General features: G+C 35.7%; 1 protein-coding gene across 3 annotated transcripts in view; it reads left to right on the forward strand.

Annotated features, from left to right (window-relative positions):
• Nucleotides 1-15,522, forward strand: part of CAMK2D (calcium/calmodulin dependent protein kinase II delta) — a 343,804-nt gene that overhangs the window by 244,247 nt on the left and 84,035 nt on the right. For all 3 annotated transcript variants that reach the window (XM_062199706.1, XM_062199705.1, XM_062199707.1), the window contains exons 5-6: nucleotides 2,461-2,526; nucleotides 5,419-5,491. In XM_062199706.1, coding sequence (XP_062055690.1) covers nucleotides 2,461-2,526; nucleotides 5,419-5,491 — 139 coding nt within the window. The remainder of the gene's footprint in view (nucleotides 1-2,460; nucleotides 2,527-5,418; nucleotides 5,492-15,522) is intronic.

Here is a 15,522-nt window from a genome sequence, read left to right on the forward strand (position 1 = left end):
ACACTCTAAAATTTTTATAATTGCAGATTGTCTAAGTACTTATGATTAAATAAATATAAATATGTATTATGTACACCAGTCATATGGAAAGGAAAGAATCACACAGAACTTGTATTATAAGATCAACAACAACTTTATTGGAAGTGCTTTCCATCAATTTAATTATTCTATATTATAATTTAGGGAACATTATATGACTGTCTTATTTTCTATTCAGATTGAAAATAGCTATGCTATTAAATGAAATTACATGTACATATAACCATGGTTTAGAACAAGCCTGTATAAAGCTTTGTGATCATTTTAGGTAAAAATAATCTCTGAATTACTAAAAAGCAAACAGGAACAGAACACAAAACTATCTTAAAGTCATTTTATCTCATATTGTATGATGTACATACACAAAACTTTACACACTCTCTTGATGCCTTTCCAAATGACTCATGACTTGTAAACTGTCTGAAAGGCTGATAGTAGAAGGGCTGCACTGTGTGGTAGTTGAGGGCATGGGCTCCATCTGTACCACTCAAAGCTATGTGATCTTGAGCAAGTTGCTGAACCTCCCTGGGCTTCCACTTTCTCATCAATAAACTGGACTAAGGATACAACCTACCTCAGAAAGTAATTGTGAGGATTTTCGGCATAATAAAATATTTAGTACAATGTGTGGCACATTGGTAAGCACTCAGCAAGTGTGAGCTATTGAAAGTCTAAGTCCCAGAGCTGAAATTTTCTTTTAAAATCAAGTCAGATCATAGCAGAGAATGAAATGATTTATATATAAATGAGAAAATGCTCTGCTTTGCTAATAAGAAATTTGCATTAACACAGAATTAATTTCTTTACAATTAGCTGGCTATTGTTCATTGGTGATAGCTATTATTAGTAATGATTTGGATCTTGAGCACCTTAACTCTGTTGGAAATCAGTTTGCCTTGTGCATCCACAGAATTTTAAATCTGAGTACTCTCTGACACAGAAATTTTAATTGTAAGATTTTTTTCTAGAAAAAATTCTATTTTTTTAAATGTACAAGAGCTTTTATTGGGTGACCACATAGTAATCTGATACAATATGAAAGAATTCTCAAATGTACAAATGTCTATGTGTGCACACATGCACATATGCTTATGAGTAACTATTTGTGGCTATATTATTTTAAATAGGAGTAAATGCTTTTCACATGAAACAGAGCTCTTGATTTTATGTAATATGAAAATATGACTTAATTATTTCTGATTTTTTCACAATCTCACTTTTGTGAGAAAAGTCTGCATTTCTTTCTTTTTTTAAAAGATTTATTTATTTACTTGAAAGTCAGAGTTACACAAAGTGAAGGAGAGACTGAGTGAGAGAATAAGGTCTTCCCCTCCCCTATTGGCTGCAACTGCCAGGGCTGCTCGGATCCGAAGCCAGGAGCCAGGAGCTTCTTCCAGGTTTCCCACACGGGAACAGGAGTCCAAGGACTTAGGCCATCTTCTACTGCTTTCCTTGGCCATAGCAGAGAGCTGTATCAGAAGTGGAGCAGCCAGGACTCGAACTGGCTCCCATATGGGATGCTGCCACTGCAGGCAGCGGCTTTCACCCGCTACGCCACAGCACCGGCCCCAAGTCTGCATTTCTATGTGTGTGTTTGTAAGGGAGAAAATCTCTAGGTTTAAAGATTCATGCACGGCTGGCGCCGTGGCTTAACAGGCTAATCCTCCACCTTGCGGCGCCGGCACACCAGGTTCTAGTCCCAGTTGGGGCGCCGGATTCTATCCCGGTTGCCCCTCTTCCAGGCCAGCTCTCTGCTATGGCCCGGGAAGGCAGTGGAGGATGGCCCAAGTGCTTGGGCCCTGCACCCGCATGGGAGACCAGGAGAAGCACCTGGCTCCTGGCTTCGGATCAGCACGATGCGCCGGCCGCAGCGGCCATTGGAGGGTGAACCAACGGCAAAAAGGAAGACCTTTCTCTCTCTGTCTCTCTCTCTCTCACTATCCACTCTGCCTGTCAAAAAAAAAAAAAAAAAAAGATTCATGCAAAAAAAATTGAAAAGATACACAGAATTAGGACTACACACTCATTCTCAACTGTTGTAATTTTATCAGCCCCTTTTTGTTCAGAAAATGTTGCTAAAGTATGCATCCATTTTGTCAGATCTCACTTAATATTTGTAGAATTGAAATGAAGACTTTCATAGAAGCTACTTTCTATAGAAGACATTACTGAATATATTTATGGAACATGGAAAATTGTGACCTTAGGATCTGGTTATTCCAAGACAAAAAAAGTTTAGATTAATAACATAGATCTGACTATAAATGAAAACTAAGTGCCATGATAGTTTAAAAATAATTTGTTTTGATAACTTTTCTCAAAATCTCAGAAAAAATTCTAAATGAATGCTAGCTACAAACCTATTGGCGCTTGACCTTTTTTTCTTCTTTTTCCATGTGATTATTGTGTTTGTCTTCACAGAGTTACTGGAGGTGAACTCTTTGAAGACATAGTGGCAAGAGAATATTACAGTGAAGCAGACGCCAGGTAAGTAAGTTGCCCTACACAACAAACAAGATTCAACATTCAAATGGCACTTGTTCAATATACTTTAAAATTCTCCTGAAAGTATTTATGAGAACCTCATAATGTCATCTTGGACTTCTTTTCATGATTAATTGATGTCTGTCTCTTTTAAGGCTCTCCAGAATGATTCTGAGAGACAAAAAAAAAAAAAATCTGTGGATGTGGTCTAAAATTTCTGTTTATCTGTTCTCAGTTTAGCTAGCCACAATCCAAGTGCTTAATAGCTACAAGTGGCTTGTGACTGTCAGTTGTACAGAGCAGATATAGAGCCTTTCTATCCTCCCAGAAAGTTCTACTGAACAGCACATGTCTGCTCAGAAAATAGACGCAGACTGAAAAAAGAACTAGTGGTCTCCTTAAATTGCATTAAAGCTCTGGAGCTCTGACATGAGAAATATTTATTCAGGCATTTCAGAGCATTCAGTAATTATTTCCCAAACTTGTTAATTGGCAAAATCTTCACAGTTTTTTTAAAGGCTAATATGTTGTCTAATTTGAAACTTACTAGGCAACATTTTTGGAGTGATGTAACAGATGCTTAGATATTATTTTCCTCATCATTCCTTACACATACATACATATATATATATATATATATATTTAATTATCTCTAATCTTAAAAAACCTGATCAAGATTAAGTAGCTCATGAGTAATGTGAGATATACTCCCATTCAGAGTTTCCCAAGGATTGCCCATCCCTCCCTAGATGCAACTGGTCTTGAGGTGCCCCTCCCTGCAATGTAGCACGGGCATACTCAGAGTCATTTCAACATTTCTAACTTCTTAGTTTAATGTCACTGTTTATGACATTATATGAATCTATACATCACTCCACATTTTTAATAGAATTTTTACTAATAAATTCAAATAGAAATTTCCATGTAACTTATACCATGAAGAACAAATCCTTGGTTGTGCAAAATACTTGAAATCCTCACAATAGATCCTAGAAAGGGAATTGCAGAGCACCCTAGAAGTAGATATTTGCCTTTCCCACTTGCCACAAGAGTGATAATTTAATCAAGGTGGTGAAAAGTTGAGGAATTTCATTTATTTTGCCTTAAAAATATATTAAACAGGTTGTTGATATGTTTGAAAAATATTGGTTAAAATTGAAATACATATTATTTTCACTGTTGTAGAACCATAAGACAATGTGATAGAACCTATGATTTAGGTCATTTAATATGCATGCTTATGTTAAGTTTGGAAAGTAACCACAAGATATTTTTAGATAGATCTTACACAAAAGCAAGATGAAACATTCTTTTCCCAATTAAGGTGTAAAGAAGATATTCCTCAAAAATGTTGTAAAAGTATATTTTCTTACACATTTCAAGAATTTAAGAATTTACCCACCTTCACTAGTAAAAAGTAGTGAAGTTCATTTAATATGAATTCTTGTTTACTTTTTATTTTCTATTATTCCTTAGGCCCACTGTATGTGGTTTGAAAGGAGGAAGGGAGATACTTCTAAAAAGCAGTACAAAGTGAACATTATTGTAGAAGGAAGAAAGCATCATATGGTTAAAAATAATGATCAATACTCAAATAAACTGTGTAATCAACAACCAATGTGAGGCTCTTTTAATAGTAGTGTTAATAGAGTTAGAGTAAAAGGCCACAATCATTTTTTTTTTTTACATTTTCATTGTACTAAATCATATAGTGATTATATTTTTCTTCAGGAATTTCCTCAAAGTAATGTATTTTGTACATGAGATGGTTTGATATGTCTATATTAAAGTGTTTGCTTTATCCTTCAATGAATAAATATAGTTCTGTACAAAGTTACAACTTAATTGCACAGTGAATTTATAAAAATTCCATCAATGTGATATGTTCTATGTTATTGTTTGTCAGAGAACAGCTCCTGGAACCTTAAAGTGCCAATCAGAAATTTCTCTTCTGTCCTGCAATTAGCAGTCTATAGACTCTTCAAAAAGTTCATAGAAAATGTATATTATAAAAAAGGGGGATTTCAACACTTTTTTGCACTAAAATCAACATCTTTTAATCTCATTTTCTCATGAACCTTTTGAAATATCCTTAAATTTGATATCAGTGAGCCTTTAATAAGAATAGCTTCATTTATGCATTTTGACATAGTAATGAGTGAAAGTTTTTCCTCATTGAAGTTTATGGAAATGGGGTTAATAATTACCAGTGCTCCTTTGAATTAAAACATTTTTTTTAATTTTCATTGTTTGCAAGATCCCCAGCCCTTCCCCAGAGTATTCTTATGCTGAAGAGGGATTTATTTTGTGTTATACATTTACTTTAAATTCTCCCTCTGTTATTGGAAACTTGCATTTGTTTTCCTATTAATATGTTATGCAATTCTAAGTCATATAGTAAATGTGTCCCTCCTTTTTTTAACCCGTTTTGCCTGCCACTTCATCTGTGTTCACCCTCTTGTTTCAACACCCTTGTTTAATTGTGACCTCAGATTTTAAACAGTTTTGATGTGTATAAAAAATACATGGGCATTTTATATGTCTGAAGAATTTTCCCAGAACATTATGGGAATTATTTATAAATTTTTCTTACTGAATATTGAAGATTCAACTTCTATATACAGATGATTTAATTTGTGACTTGCAATGAAAAAAACACAGCTCAAATTGTTTTGTCTGAACACGTCACAAATTCTATGTTGGATGTTGTGTTTGTTAGAACCAGAGTTAGCTTTATTCAGCATTGTTTAATTTCAGTATAAAGCTAAAAAAAGGGAAGAAATACAATTTTTGTTGTTTGTTTGTTTCGTTTGAACTTTCATTTTATTTCGTATTCAATGTGAATATGTGCCTTTAAAATGTTCTCCCTTCCATTCTGCCCTTGTATCTTTGCAGTCATTGTATACAGCAGATTCTAGAAAGTGTAAATCATTGTCACCTAAATGGCATAGTTCACAGGGACCTGAAGGTCAGTATATGGAGTCCATATATCTGAATCAAAGGAGGTTTTTTGTTTTTGTTTTTTCTGGGGAAAGGGCTGAGGGTGGGTATTTAACATGGTGTCCTTGCCTTTCCCAACTGTTTCCTAAAATGAGAAAATGATGAAATGATAATGCATGATGCTTCTTTCAGTTTGCTCATCTACAGGCTAAATATACATCATAGCAAAAGGAGAAGGACAATATTAACAATGCAAGCTGTTAAGTTTCCAAGTAGTAAACTACCAGAGATGGTTGGGGGCAGGCTTTCCTCAATTGTCCAGCAATTGTCTGGAGAGAAACTTAGCTGGTGATGTATGTCCGCCTGTAGATTTAAACACCACTTCTGTTCTGAGACCATGGGTGGCTGTCGCAGAACAACTGGTTACACATTGCTCCATTTGAGTCTGATGAACCCTGAGGCAAGAGATAATAATTGCCAGCTAAATTAAAGCACTAGAAGTTAATGATTTATCAAAAATTCATTACATAGCCTAAATTAACCTTAATGGTGCCTTGACTGCTAATGTGATGGCTTTTTTAGAACGATACTGGAAAAATGGGGGGGAATAGAAAAACAGTTTCTGTGCATGGGATAGAATTGGCACACAACAGCTATAAAGATTATATTTGTGTTCCAGTTCATTTCCTGGGAGAATTTATAACCAGGAAATGAGCTCCTGAATGAAATGAACACTTTTTAAAATAGATTTTTCTAGAAAAAGTAGCCCCACATTCTGGTTCACATCTGGCAAGATCCTGATTGTTCTGAGGTAGTAGTCACTCTACTTGAGCAATATGTTTACATTATTGAAGGTGATAAAATACAACTCCAGTTGTCTGCTAGCTCTGCACTTTGACCCAGTCTCTCTGAGGGTGTACAGACAGTGAGTGTAAGCTTGGAACTAACACACGCCCCCTGGTGTTTGCATGCAGTCATTGCATTCAGCAGATCCTGGAGGCTGTGCTACACTGCCATCAGATGGGCGTAGTCCATCGGGACCTGAAGGTGAGTAATGCTGCTGGAGAAGCCAAACCACCACACAGCTCCTAATGACTGTTCAGCTGCAATTATGCCTGTAAAAGCAAAAACACAAGCAGTAAAGTTGTGTGTACACATTCCAACACATTTCCCAGGAGCCTTCCCTCACCACAATCTCTCGTATTTAATATCTTCTCCAATACACACTTGAGATATATAAATCGCCATTCATCCAGAGAAAAATAATCTCCTAACATTAACAATAAATAGGTTGCTATTTTTTCTTCCTCTTTAGAATGACTATGGTATTTAATATGACTTTCAGTAGGACTGAATATCTCTTCTTTAATCTGAACTTGTTCTATTAATTTAGAGGCATTTTATAGATAACTAATATTATGTAAATACTTGTCAGAGTTATAAAGTGAGCTGACATAAAGTTAATAAGGAAACTTTTTGCCTGAGTGATGGATACCAAAGAACTCAGTGATCTTCTCTTTCTCTTAACCTTAGTCCTAGAAATGTGAGGGTCACAGACACTTCTTGGTTCTTTATTTATTTTTATTCCTAAGACCAAGATACTAGCACCTTTGTAAAATACAATGGAAAAATGTAAAACAAATTTTCCCCATCAAATACTATTTATGCAACATAAGTGTATGTAAGTCTCTATATGAATAGTCTCATGAATGCCTACTGATCTTTGACATCAGTCTGCTCCTTGTACCACTGGGGATGAGAAACTTTTGTATCATTTAAAAACGAAATAGTTCACAAACATAATACTCTTTCATTGATTCTTCCATTCCCTCACTCAGCAGTTTGATTTATTTGTGAAACTTCAGAGAAATATTGAGGGCCTCGGAATTTAGAGGGAAGAAAACTAACAGGTGGGAAAAATACCATTTGCGAGTACTATTCAGAATAGTTTTGATTCTGTGTTTGAAACTTCAGTATTTTCCAGGCATTAATACAAATGTGGCAAATGGTTGTTTAGGATGCTTAACACTTTATGTGTTTAGTGGTAAGGCCTAGGATGTTATGTGTAGATGGCCCTCATAATTTATGAATCTATGTTCTCCATAAATTTAATGTTCTAGAAGAATAAATCTCTAAATACCCACAGATAGTTATATGAAGATGTGATTTCTAAGCAAAGCATTGACATAGTTTGCTGGAATCTTGCTTTAATTTTGGTTGATTCTGAGAGCTTTAAATATCAAAAATGCAAGTGTCATTAAGTGGCATTTTCTTTGGTAGAATCAATATAGGACTTCGTTCATCTGCTCACACAAGTTAAACCATTAGAATAAAGGAAATACAATGCATAATATTTCTTTGAAAATTCATGTTTTTCCGTATCATCTCAAAAACTCCTAACTAGCCATGTACACCAAGAGCCTCTTTTTGTTGCCTCTCAGAACCCACAGTACTATGTTGCTTTTAAGTGAACATATATGGTCATGCACATTATTTGTGCTATTTTATCAGAACTCTAATAAATTTATCACTTAAAACACTTTACTCTGTGTTGTATTACCCTAACAATATTGTAAAAGCCAACCATGAAAAATATGAATTCCCTTCCATGACTTTTAAGTAACATTTAGTCAGATCATGACACTACATTTCTTTAAGTTTCCAGACTCAGCTGAGCCTTTCAAATACTGGAATTTTTTTGAGATTTAATTATTTATTTGAAAGGTAGAGTTGCAGAGAGGCAGAGGCAGAGAGAGAGAGAGAGAGATCTTCTATCTGCTGATTCACTCTTGCAACGACCACAACGGCCAGAGCCAGGCCAATTGGAAGCCAGTAGCCAGGAGCTTTTTCTGGGTCTCCCATGTAGGTGCAGGAGCCCTAGGACTTGGGTCATGTTCTACTGCTTTCCCTGGTCATAACAGAGAGCTGGATTAGAAGTGGAGCAACTGGGACTTGAACCGGCACCCATACTGGATGTCAGCACTGCAGGAAGCGGCTTTACTTGCTATGCCACAGCACTGACCCCAATACTGGAATTTTAATCAGAGATAGCACTGGACCTAGGACATGGACTATAAGAAAAGTATTTTTTTCCTTTGGCATATAAGCTAAAGTCACTAATTAAAAACTCAGGCAGGTGACTTCTAGGGAGACTTACTACCAAAGGAAATAAACTGCTGCATTACCCATCAGATTGCCCCCAAGAGGGGAAAGTATTTTTGCTCTTCATTCTTATTTTGATCTTGAAAAAGGGCGGAGATGAACTTTTGAGAGAGCTTGTTATAATTTCGCTGATGTCCTAGTTTCCATCAAATTGCCGATTGAGATAGACTTCAACTGAGTCTCATTTTCAGTGCTTGATTCAGTTGGCCGATTCATAAATGTACTAAGGGAGCCTAAAACTTGGGTATTAGGGACAGTTTATGTACAGCTTGAGTGTGCCAAATTGCTAGCTTTGTTTTGTGTCTTTTACACCCAAGATGTACTTATGTAGTCTGAGAAATAATTTGTAATATCATATATACCAATATAGCAAAATGAAAAAGATCAACTGGTGAAATTTCTCATTACTAAAGTTTAAACAAAAATGCTGCTCTTACTGTTCTACTTTCCCGTATTTTGTTTCCATATCCCAATTCACATGTTCATTTATATACAGTTCAGATGATTACTGCACATAGCTTAGCTGGTCCACATCAGTGAGAGCAAAACATGAGGAATGTTAATTTAATCATAATTATCAGAGAAGTTTATGGGCATATGAGTGCCATACAATTTGTTTGTAAGCTCACTCTGGAACAGCAGCTGTTTAACACAGTGTATAAATCCACACCACCTACCCTAGGACTTGGTAGCTACCAAATACTTGCAGCTATTTCCTTCAATTTAGAAACCAATGAGGTTCAACCAAAAGCAAATTTATAATATGAAAAGTAACACTGAATAAAAATAAGCTACAAATTATATTCATTACTATTTGAAAGACATAAAGAGGATAAGTATATTTTCAGAATAAAGATCACTATTTGAATAATTGCCACTCTTTGGGATTCGCAACAGATGGAAAATTAGCTGAACCTAGAAACAGTACTGAAGCTCAGCATGCAATCTGAAAATGTCCCCAAAATAAGAGGGAAGTAAAGAATCAGGGGAGCAGCATAAAGAAACTACATCAGTCAGCACCAGGTGGTACCTGGTGCATACATGGACACAGTCGTTTGTCTGAGATACATCCAGTGGCAAGCCAATTGGTATAGATCCAAGTGTTATCAGGGATACCTGCCAGTGCTAACATAATAAACTTCAGAGATAGGACTTGGTCTTTGGGAGGATTTGGATCAAAGCAGGACCTTAAGAATAAAAATGGTAGTAACTGCCATTTATGAAGCAGTTATCCTGTACCCTGCACTGCATTATGAAAATAGTCTACAGCCTTGTGAGAAAGATGCTATAATCATACTTATTTCACATAAAGGACAGTTTAGCAATCACAAGTAAAACAATTTATTCCAGGTGATTCAGCTGGTAAGCTATGATTTGTATCCCAGCAATTTGGTTCCAATGCTGCGTGCTTAATCACAGTGCTCTATTCAGTTAGTTAGATGAATTTAAAACATTTTACAGAGAACAAAGGATAGGTCAAAACAGTGATGGAAAAACAATTTGCAAGCAGCATTAAGAATTATTTAGCAAAAAAAGATTCTAAGTTTAGTGAAAGATTAAAATAGTCTTATGTATTATCCAGAGATTTACAAAATCTGTATCATTAGGGATAAATAAAATAATTAGACATAATGTGGTGTGGAAGGGGCAACAAAATTTACCACTAGAGTGTGTGAAGTAAAAATTTCCATTTAGAAAACCAGCGAGGTGGTGTTGACTACAGCCTTTGGAAAATTAAGCATAGAGAAGAATGAAATGCATTTGCCACCTTTAATTTAGGCCCATCAAGACAATCACTTTGGATTCCTTAAAAATAGATTGTCTATAAGGAGCAGAATGCTGTTAACTTGGTATTGGATATTTGTGAACTGATGGTTTAAAGTTCAGGCATAAAAAGGAAAAGAACAAACATTCATCAAACATTTCTTGATCAGCTACTAAGGCGCTCTCTTAGCTGTGGACACATTAAGGAGCAAAACTGGAACAGGCCTTGTGTGCATGGAATCTTACAGCCTATCTATTTTTTTAAATCATTTTTAAAATAATTTGGAAGTATGTGGGAATTCTATTTGTAATATGTCCCTCAGAAAAGAGGAAGTACTTCAGACAAGTACTGCTTTCAGAAGAATATTAGGTCAAAGAGAGGCCTCAATGACAAGTGATAATTCTTGATGTCACAAGAAGTCAAGGAATATCAGGTCAGGTGTGTTCTTTCATTTAAGAATCTAAAGATTATAATTTCTGTGAATCAGTTGACAAAAATCACTAAAAGGGGACATTTCTATACTCATGCTTTTTCAAATAACTAACACAAAGTAAGGTTTCTTCAGTTCGTGTATTGGAAATGGTTACTAAATGACTTCATGAACAGCAGTATGGATATATAAGACTCCAGACACACAACCATGTTTAGATAAAAGTTTATAAGATATATCATTTGAAAATAATGTATGTGTAGGCCTTTTAGATATAAATTATGCATATAAAAATTCAATAATTCATTTAGGCATTGTAGTGTTTCCTTATTGAGTGGAGTATATTAGGCAGTGGAGAAACAGATAATTGGCACAGGGGTATTGGAATGTCACTTTGGTTCTTTCAGTCTTCCCAACAGTGTGTGCTGATACAATAGGAATGGAATACAGAGTGAGTCTTATGGACTTGCTGCATTCCTATGCTGCGTAGGAATGGAATACAGAGTGAGTCTTATAGACTTGATCATATAGGCATGGCAACAGAAACAGTACTTCATACTTGCACATGATATCAGCCAGAACAGGAATTCAGGGCCGGCATTGTGGTATACCAGGTAAAGCTACCACTCCTAGCATCACATATGGGTGTTGGTTCATGTCCCAGCTGCTCCACATCTGATCCAGCTCCCTGTAAATGGCCTGGAAAAAGCAGCAGAGGATGGCCCAAGTAACTGAACCCCTGCTACCCACATGAGAGACCTGGAAGAAGCTCCTGGCTCCTCGCCTAACGTGGTCCAGCCTTGCCTGCTGCAGCTATTTGGGGCCTTCTCTGTAACTCTGACTTTCAAATAAATCTTTAAAGGAAAAAAAGGAACATGCATCCAGGCATTCATTAAAAATAAAGCTACAGTCATTTTTGCCATGCACATGAATGAAAGAAGTGAGTTTTATGTTAAAGTTAATCATTCATGCAAAAATTCCATTTCATTAATTCCTGGGAGCTTTGTTCTACCTTCTTAGGCAAAGGAAAAATAATATAAAACACACCAAAGCATTGAATAAGTAACTTTCTGTTGAATTAGTGAGATTTTCAAATTTTAGAAAATAATTTTTACTCCTTAAAAATAATAGCCAAGGGAATATAAGAATCAAATAATATAGAATAATAAAAGTAATAACTGCTTTTTAATATTTAAAAGAGAAAGAAGCATAAGAGAGAAGTGTATGGTTCATATTTATAAGACTGGTTGAGTCTTATTGATTGGCAAATTACCATATTTGTACCCAGATAAATTGATGGTATGACTAATGCTGAAGATGATCATCACCTTTGCTAAATATGTTCCTTAGTCAAGATCATGCTAATTAGAGAAGCAAGATGAAAACCATGTTTTTGTCTTTTTTATGAATTCCCCCCCCCATTTTATTTGGATATGGATAGTAAACATTTTTGATTATTTCAGAGTCTTCTGAAAGTACCTTCTGAATGGATTAGCTTTTGAAATGAACATATTGTGTACCATTGAAAGGTTTCCCTCAATATCACTTTTTTTTTTTTTTTAGATTTATCCATTTATTTGAAAGTCAGAGTTACACACAGAGAAGAGAGGTGGGGCGGGGGGGTCTTTCATCCAATGGTTCACTCCCCAATTGGCCCCAATGGCCAGAGCTGCGCCAATCTGAAGCCAGGAGCAGGAGCTTCTTCTGAGTCTCCTACGTGCGTGCAGGGGCCCAAGTACTTGGGCCATCTTCCACTGCTTTCCCAGGCCATAGCAGAGAGCTGAATTGGAAGAGGAGCAGCCAGGACTAGAACCCCCCATATGGGATGCCAGTGCTTCAGGCCAGGGCGTTAACCAACTGCGCTACAGCGCTGGCCCCCAATATCACTTCTTTAAAAGAGAAACCTGACTTCAAATATTTACTTCATTTATTTGGACTTCCCTACATTATTTAGAAAATGAGGGGTATTTTACCTTTATTTCTCTTCCAATTCTAAAATGACTCCGGCAGCCTGCCTCAGTAACTTCAAATATTGAACAATTTCTAGAAAATCTTGAGTCATATTGAAAAACTTGCCATTGTATCCATATGGAAGTACAGAATAAAACTCACAAACAGTTGTTGCTCATTACAGCTGATGTGCTATAAATGGTTGTTGACACTGAGACCAGATGTCATGGAAAATCCTGCATCATTAGGAAGCAGTGGGGTGGGAGAGGAACTTTTGTGTGAGAATATCAATAGAATCTATTTAAAAGCTAACCTACAAAGTGATTGCTTTGTAAAACTTTAGAGTTAATTTCAATATGTAAGGACCAACATAAGAGATTGCATGTAAGTTGACTTCATTCATACAGACATTTCTCAAGTCATGAATATCCATTACAGATATTAAGTATTCTGCATATTGAAATGGCCAGCTGCACTGGAATGTAATAGCCAATCACTAATTTGTATATTATCCCTACAGAGAACAGAGCTCATGTGATAAAATCCCATTGAATTTTAGGTACTAACACAAGATAGAAATTAATAGCCTAATACTTCATTTGAGAGATGAAAAAACTAATTACCTCCTACATTCTGTAAGTGGCCTAAGTCCATATAGAGCCAGGACATAAACCCAAATTTTCACATTTTTTAAATCACTATGCTTCATATTTCTCTATGCCCCCTGATCAACTGTAGCTGCATTGGAAGTCCAAATGTTTCTCACCTTTCTAAGCAAGTTGAAATAGTGAAACAGTAGCAAATAAGCATGTAGTGGTGATCCTTCCTAAGGAGGTAGCCACTGCTTAGGAGTCTACTCTTTCTCCTTTGGTGGAATATAACACAAGTTATCTTTCTTCCTGTAAACATTCAGAATTTGAACTAACCTACTTGGAAATGAACAATTTTAGTGCATGCATTTTTAAGTTGGAGGTTTTATGTGTGGTAGTGATTCAAGAAGCTTAGAATAAATGTGCCTGTCCTGGTTAAAATGTTGCTTTAGAAATTCTTTGTGATTAAGCCTCCCATACCTTTGCAGGGTCTGACATTATTATTCAAACTAACACATTTCAAAGGGATATATAGAAATGGAATTTGTGTAATGTATTTAATGTTTCATTGTAGTTGGCCATTTAAATCAGTCTTGTGAGAAAACATTAAGAAGCAAAATATCCTTTTACAAAGCAAATAATCATCATCATTTTTCAGTCTATATCCCATAATTACTTAGAAGGCATACATCAGCATGAAGCTATTCCAGTGCTCTTAATTTGTAGATCTATACAGTCACTTTGAAATACACCTACCTCTTCCTGTAACATAACTGCAGCTGAACAGTCTTCATGGGTATAAGTGAAACACAGACCAAAGGGACCTGTTATTTTCCTGGTGACTCACAAGGTCCTACAGTGAGGTCTTTAGAGCAGCTCTAGTTTTGAGTATTTGCCTCAGTCACTCAGAGGTCATGCATGATGAATCTCTGAGGTGTTCCTTTTCTTCTGAAATGGCAGATCCTTGGTGTTTAAGGGCATAATGCACACAGCATTGCCCAGAACCTTTTTGATTTAGTGATAAGAGTAAAAGCACAATGAATTTTAAAAAGCTAATTCACTCATGAGCTGTCATTTGCTCAACAAATTTCAATATCACTTGATGTAAAAGTCCTAAAATGACAGTGATTTCTCAGTGATTGGAACTCTTCCTTGAATGAGTCTATGATTGATAAATTGGGACATAAGTGAATTAGCAGAGATCTCTGAATCCCCAATGCATTCTCATGCGAAGCTCAGGAAAAAATAGAGTTAACTATTGCTTACATTTTGATGTGGATTTTCCAAATATTTAATCCCTAAAATAGCAGTTGGAAACCACTTCCCAATTAAATCGGAAAATGCATAAACATAGTGAGCCGTAAATTTTAGTTGTGAAAATCAAATGTCAAATACAAATAATTAATGTAATTAGATACTATAGTATATTGAGAGTTAACAACAGTTCCAAATAATTTCAAATGTTAACTCTTAATAAAGTTATTTCGGCATGAAGATCTTTTGTATTCTTGAGATATCTTCATCCCAGATTCCAACTGAATTGTGTTTTTAGGGCTGAGGCAGTTCAGAAACCCCATCAACCCTACAAAATTACTAATGCTTCATCACATTTACTAGTTGTCATAATAGCAATGAATCTGATGGCAGTGAGCAGCAATAGCCTGAAGAAGAGTCTGGTACTTGATTAAAACTTACTTCCCCACACTCTAATTTCTTGTAGATTTAACAAAATTTCTTCCGAGTTCTGGTTATGGGTTTTTGCTAATTTGCATGGCTGGCTTAATCAACAAATTAAATACTGGGTCAGGCTGTGTTTTACACAAGGTCAAAACAAACAACTGAATTGACTAATTCAATAAGAAAAAAGTAGCCAATTTGATGAAATAATTAAAAATTACTTGTTTGTCAACAAATAAAACAAATTTGGCTGAATTTTTAGTCGTTTTGGCACTTGTAGAGTCCATTGTTTCCCAACTCTTTTCAGTCTGAGACATAGCTCTAAATTTTCTGGTTTTTATCCCAAGTTAAGAAGTCTTTGACCCACTCTCTGATATATATGCCAATTTAACCATATGTTCATCCTAATAGCTGGGCTGTGTAGATTCTATTGTATACAGCAATCAGCCTCCTTTTCCTGACTATCTGCCTTCATTCCTTAAAAT

This window comes from Lepus europaeus, chromosome 8 (genome assembly GCF_033115175.1).
Source record: "Lepus europaeus isolate LE1 chromosome 8, mLepTim1.pri, whole genome shotgun sequence".
In the NCBI taxonomy this organism is placed as follows: domain Eukaryota; kingdom Metazoa; phylum Chordata; class Mammalia; order Lagomorpha; family Leporidae; genus Lepus; species Lepus europaeus.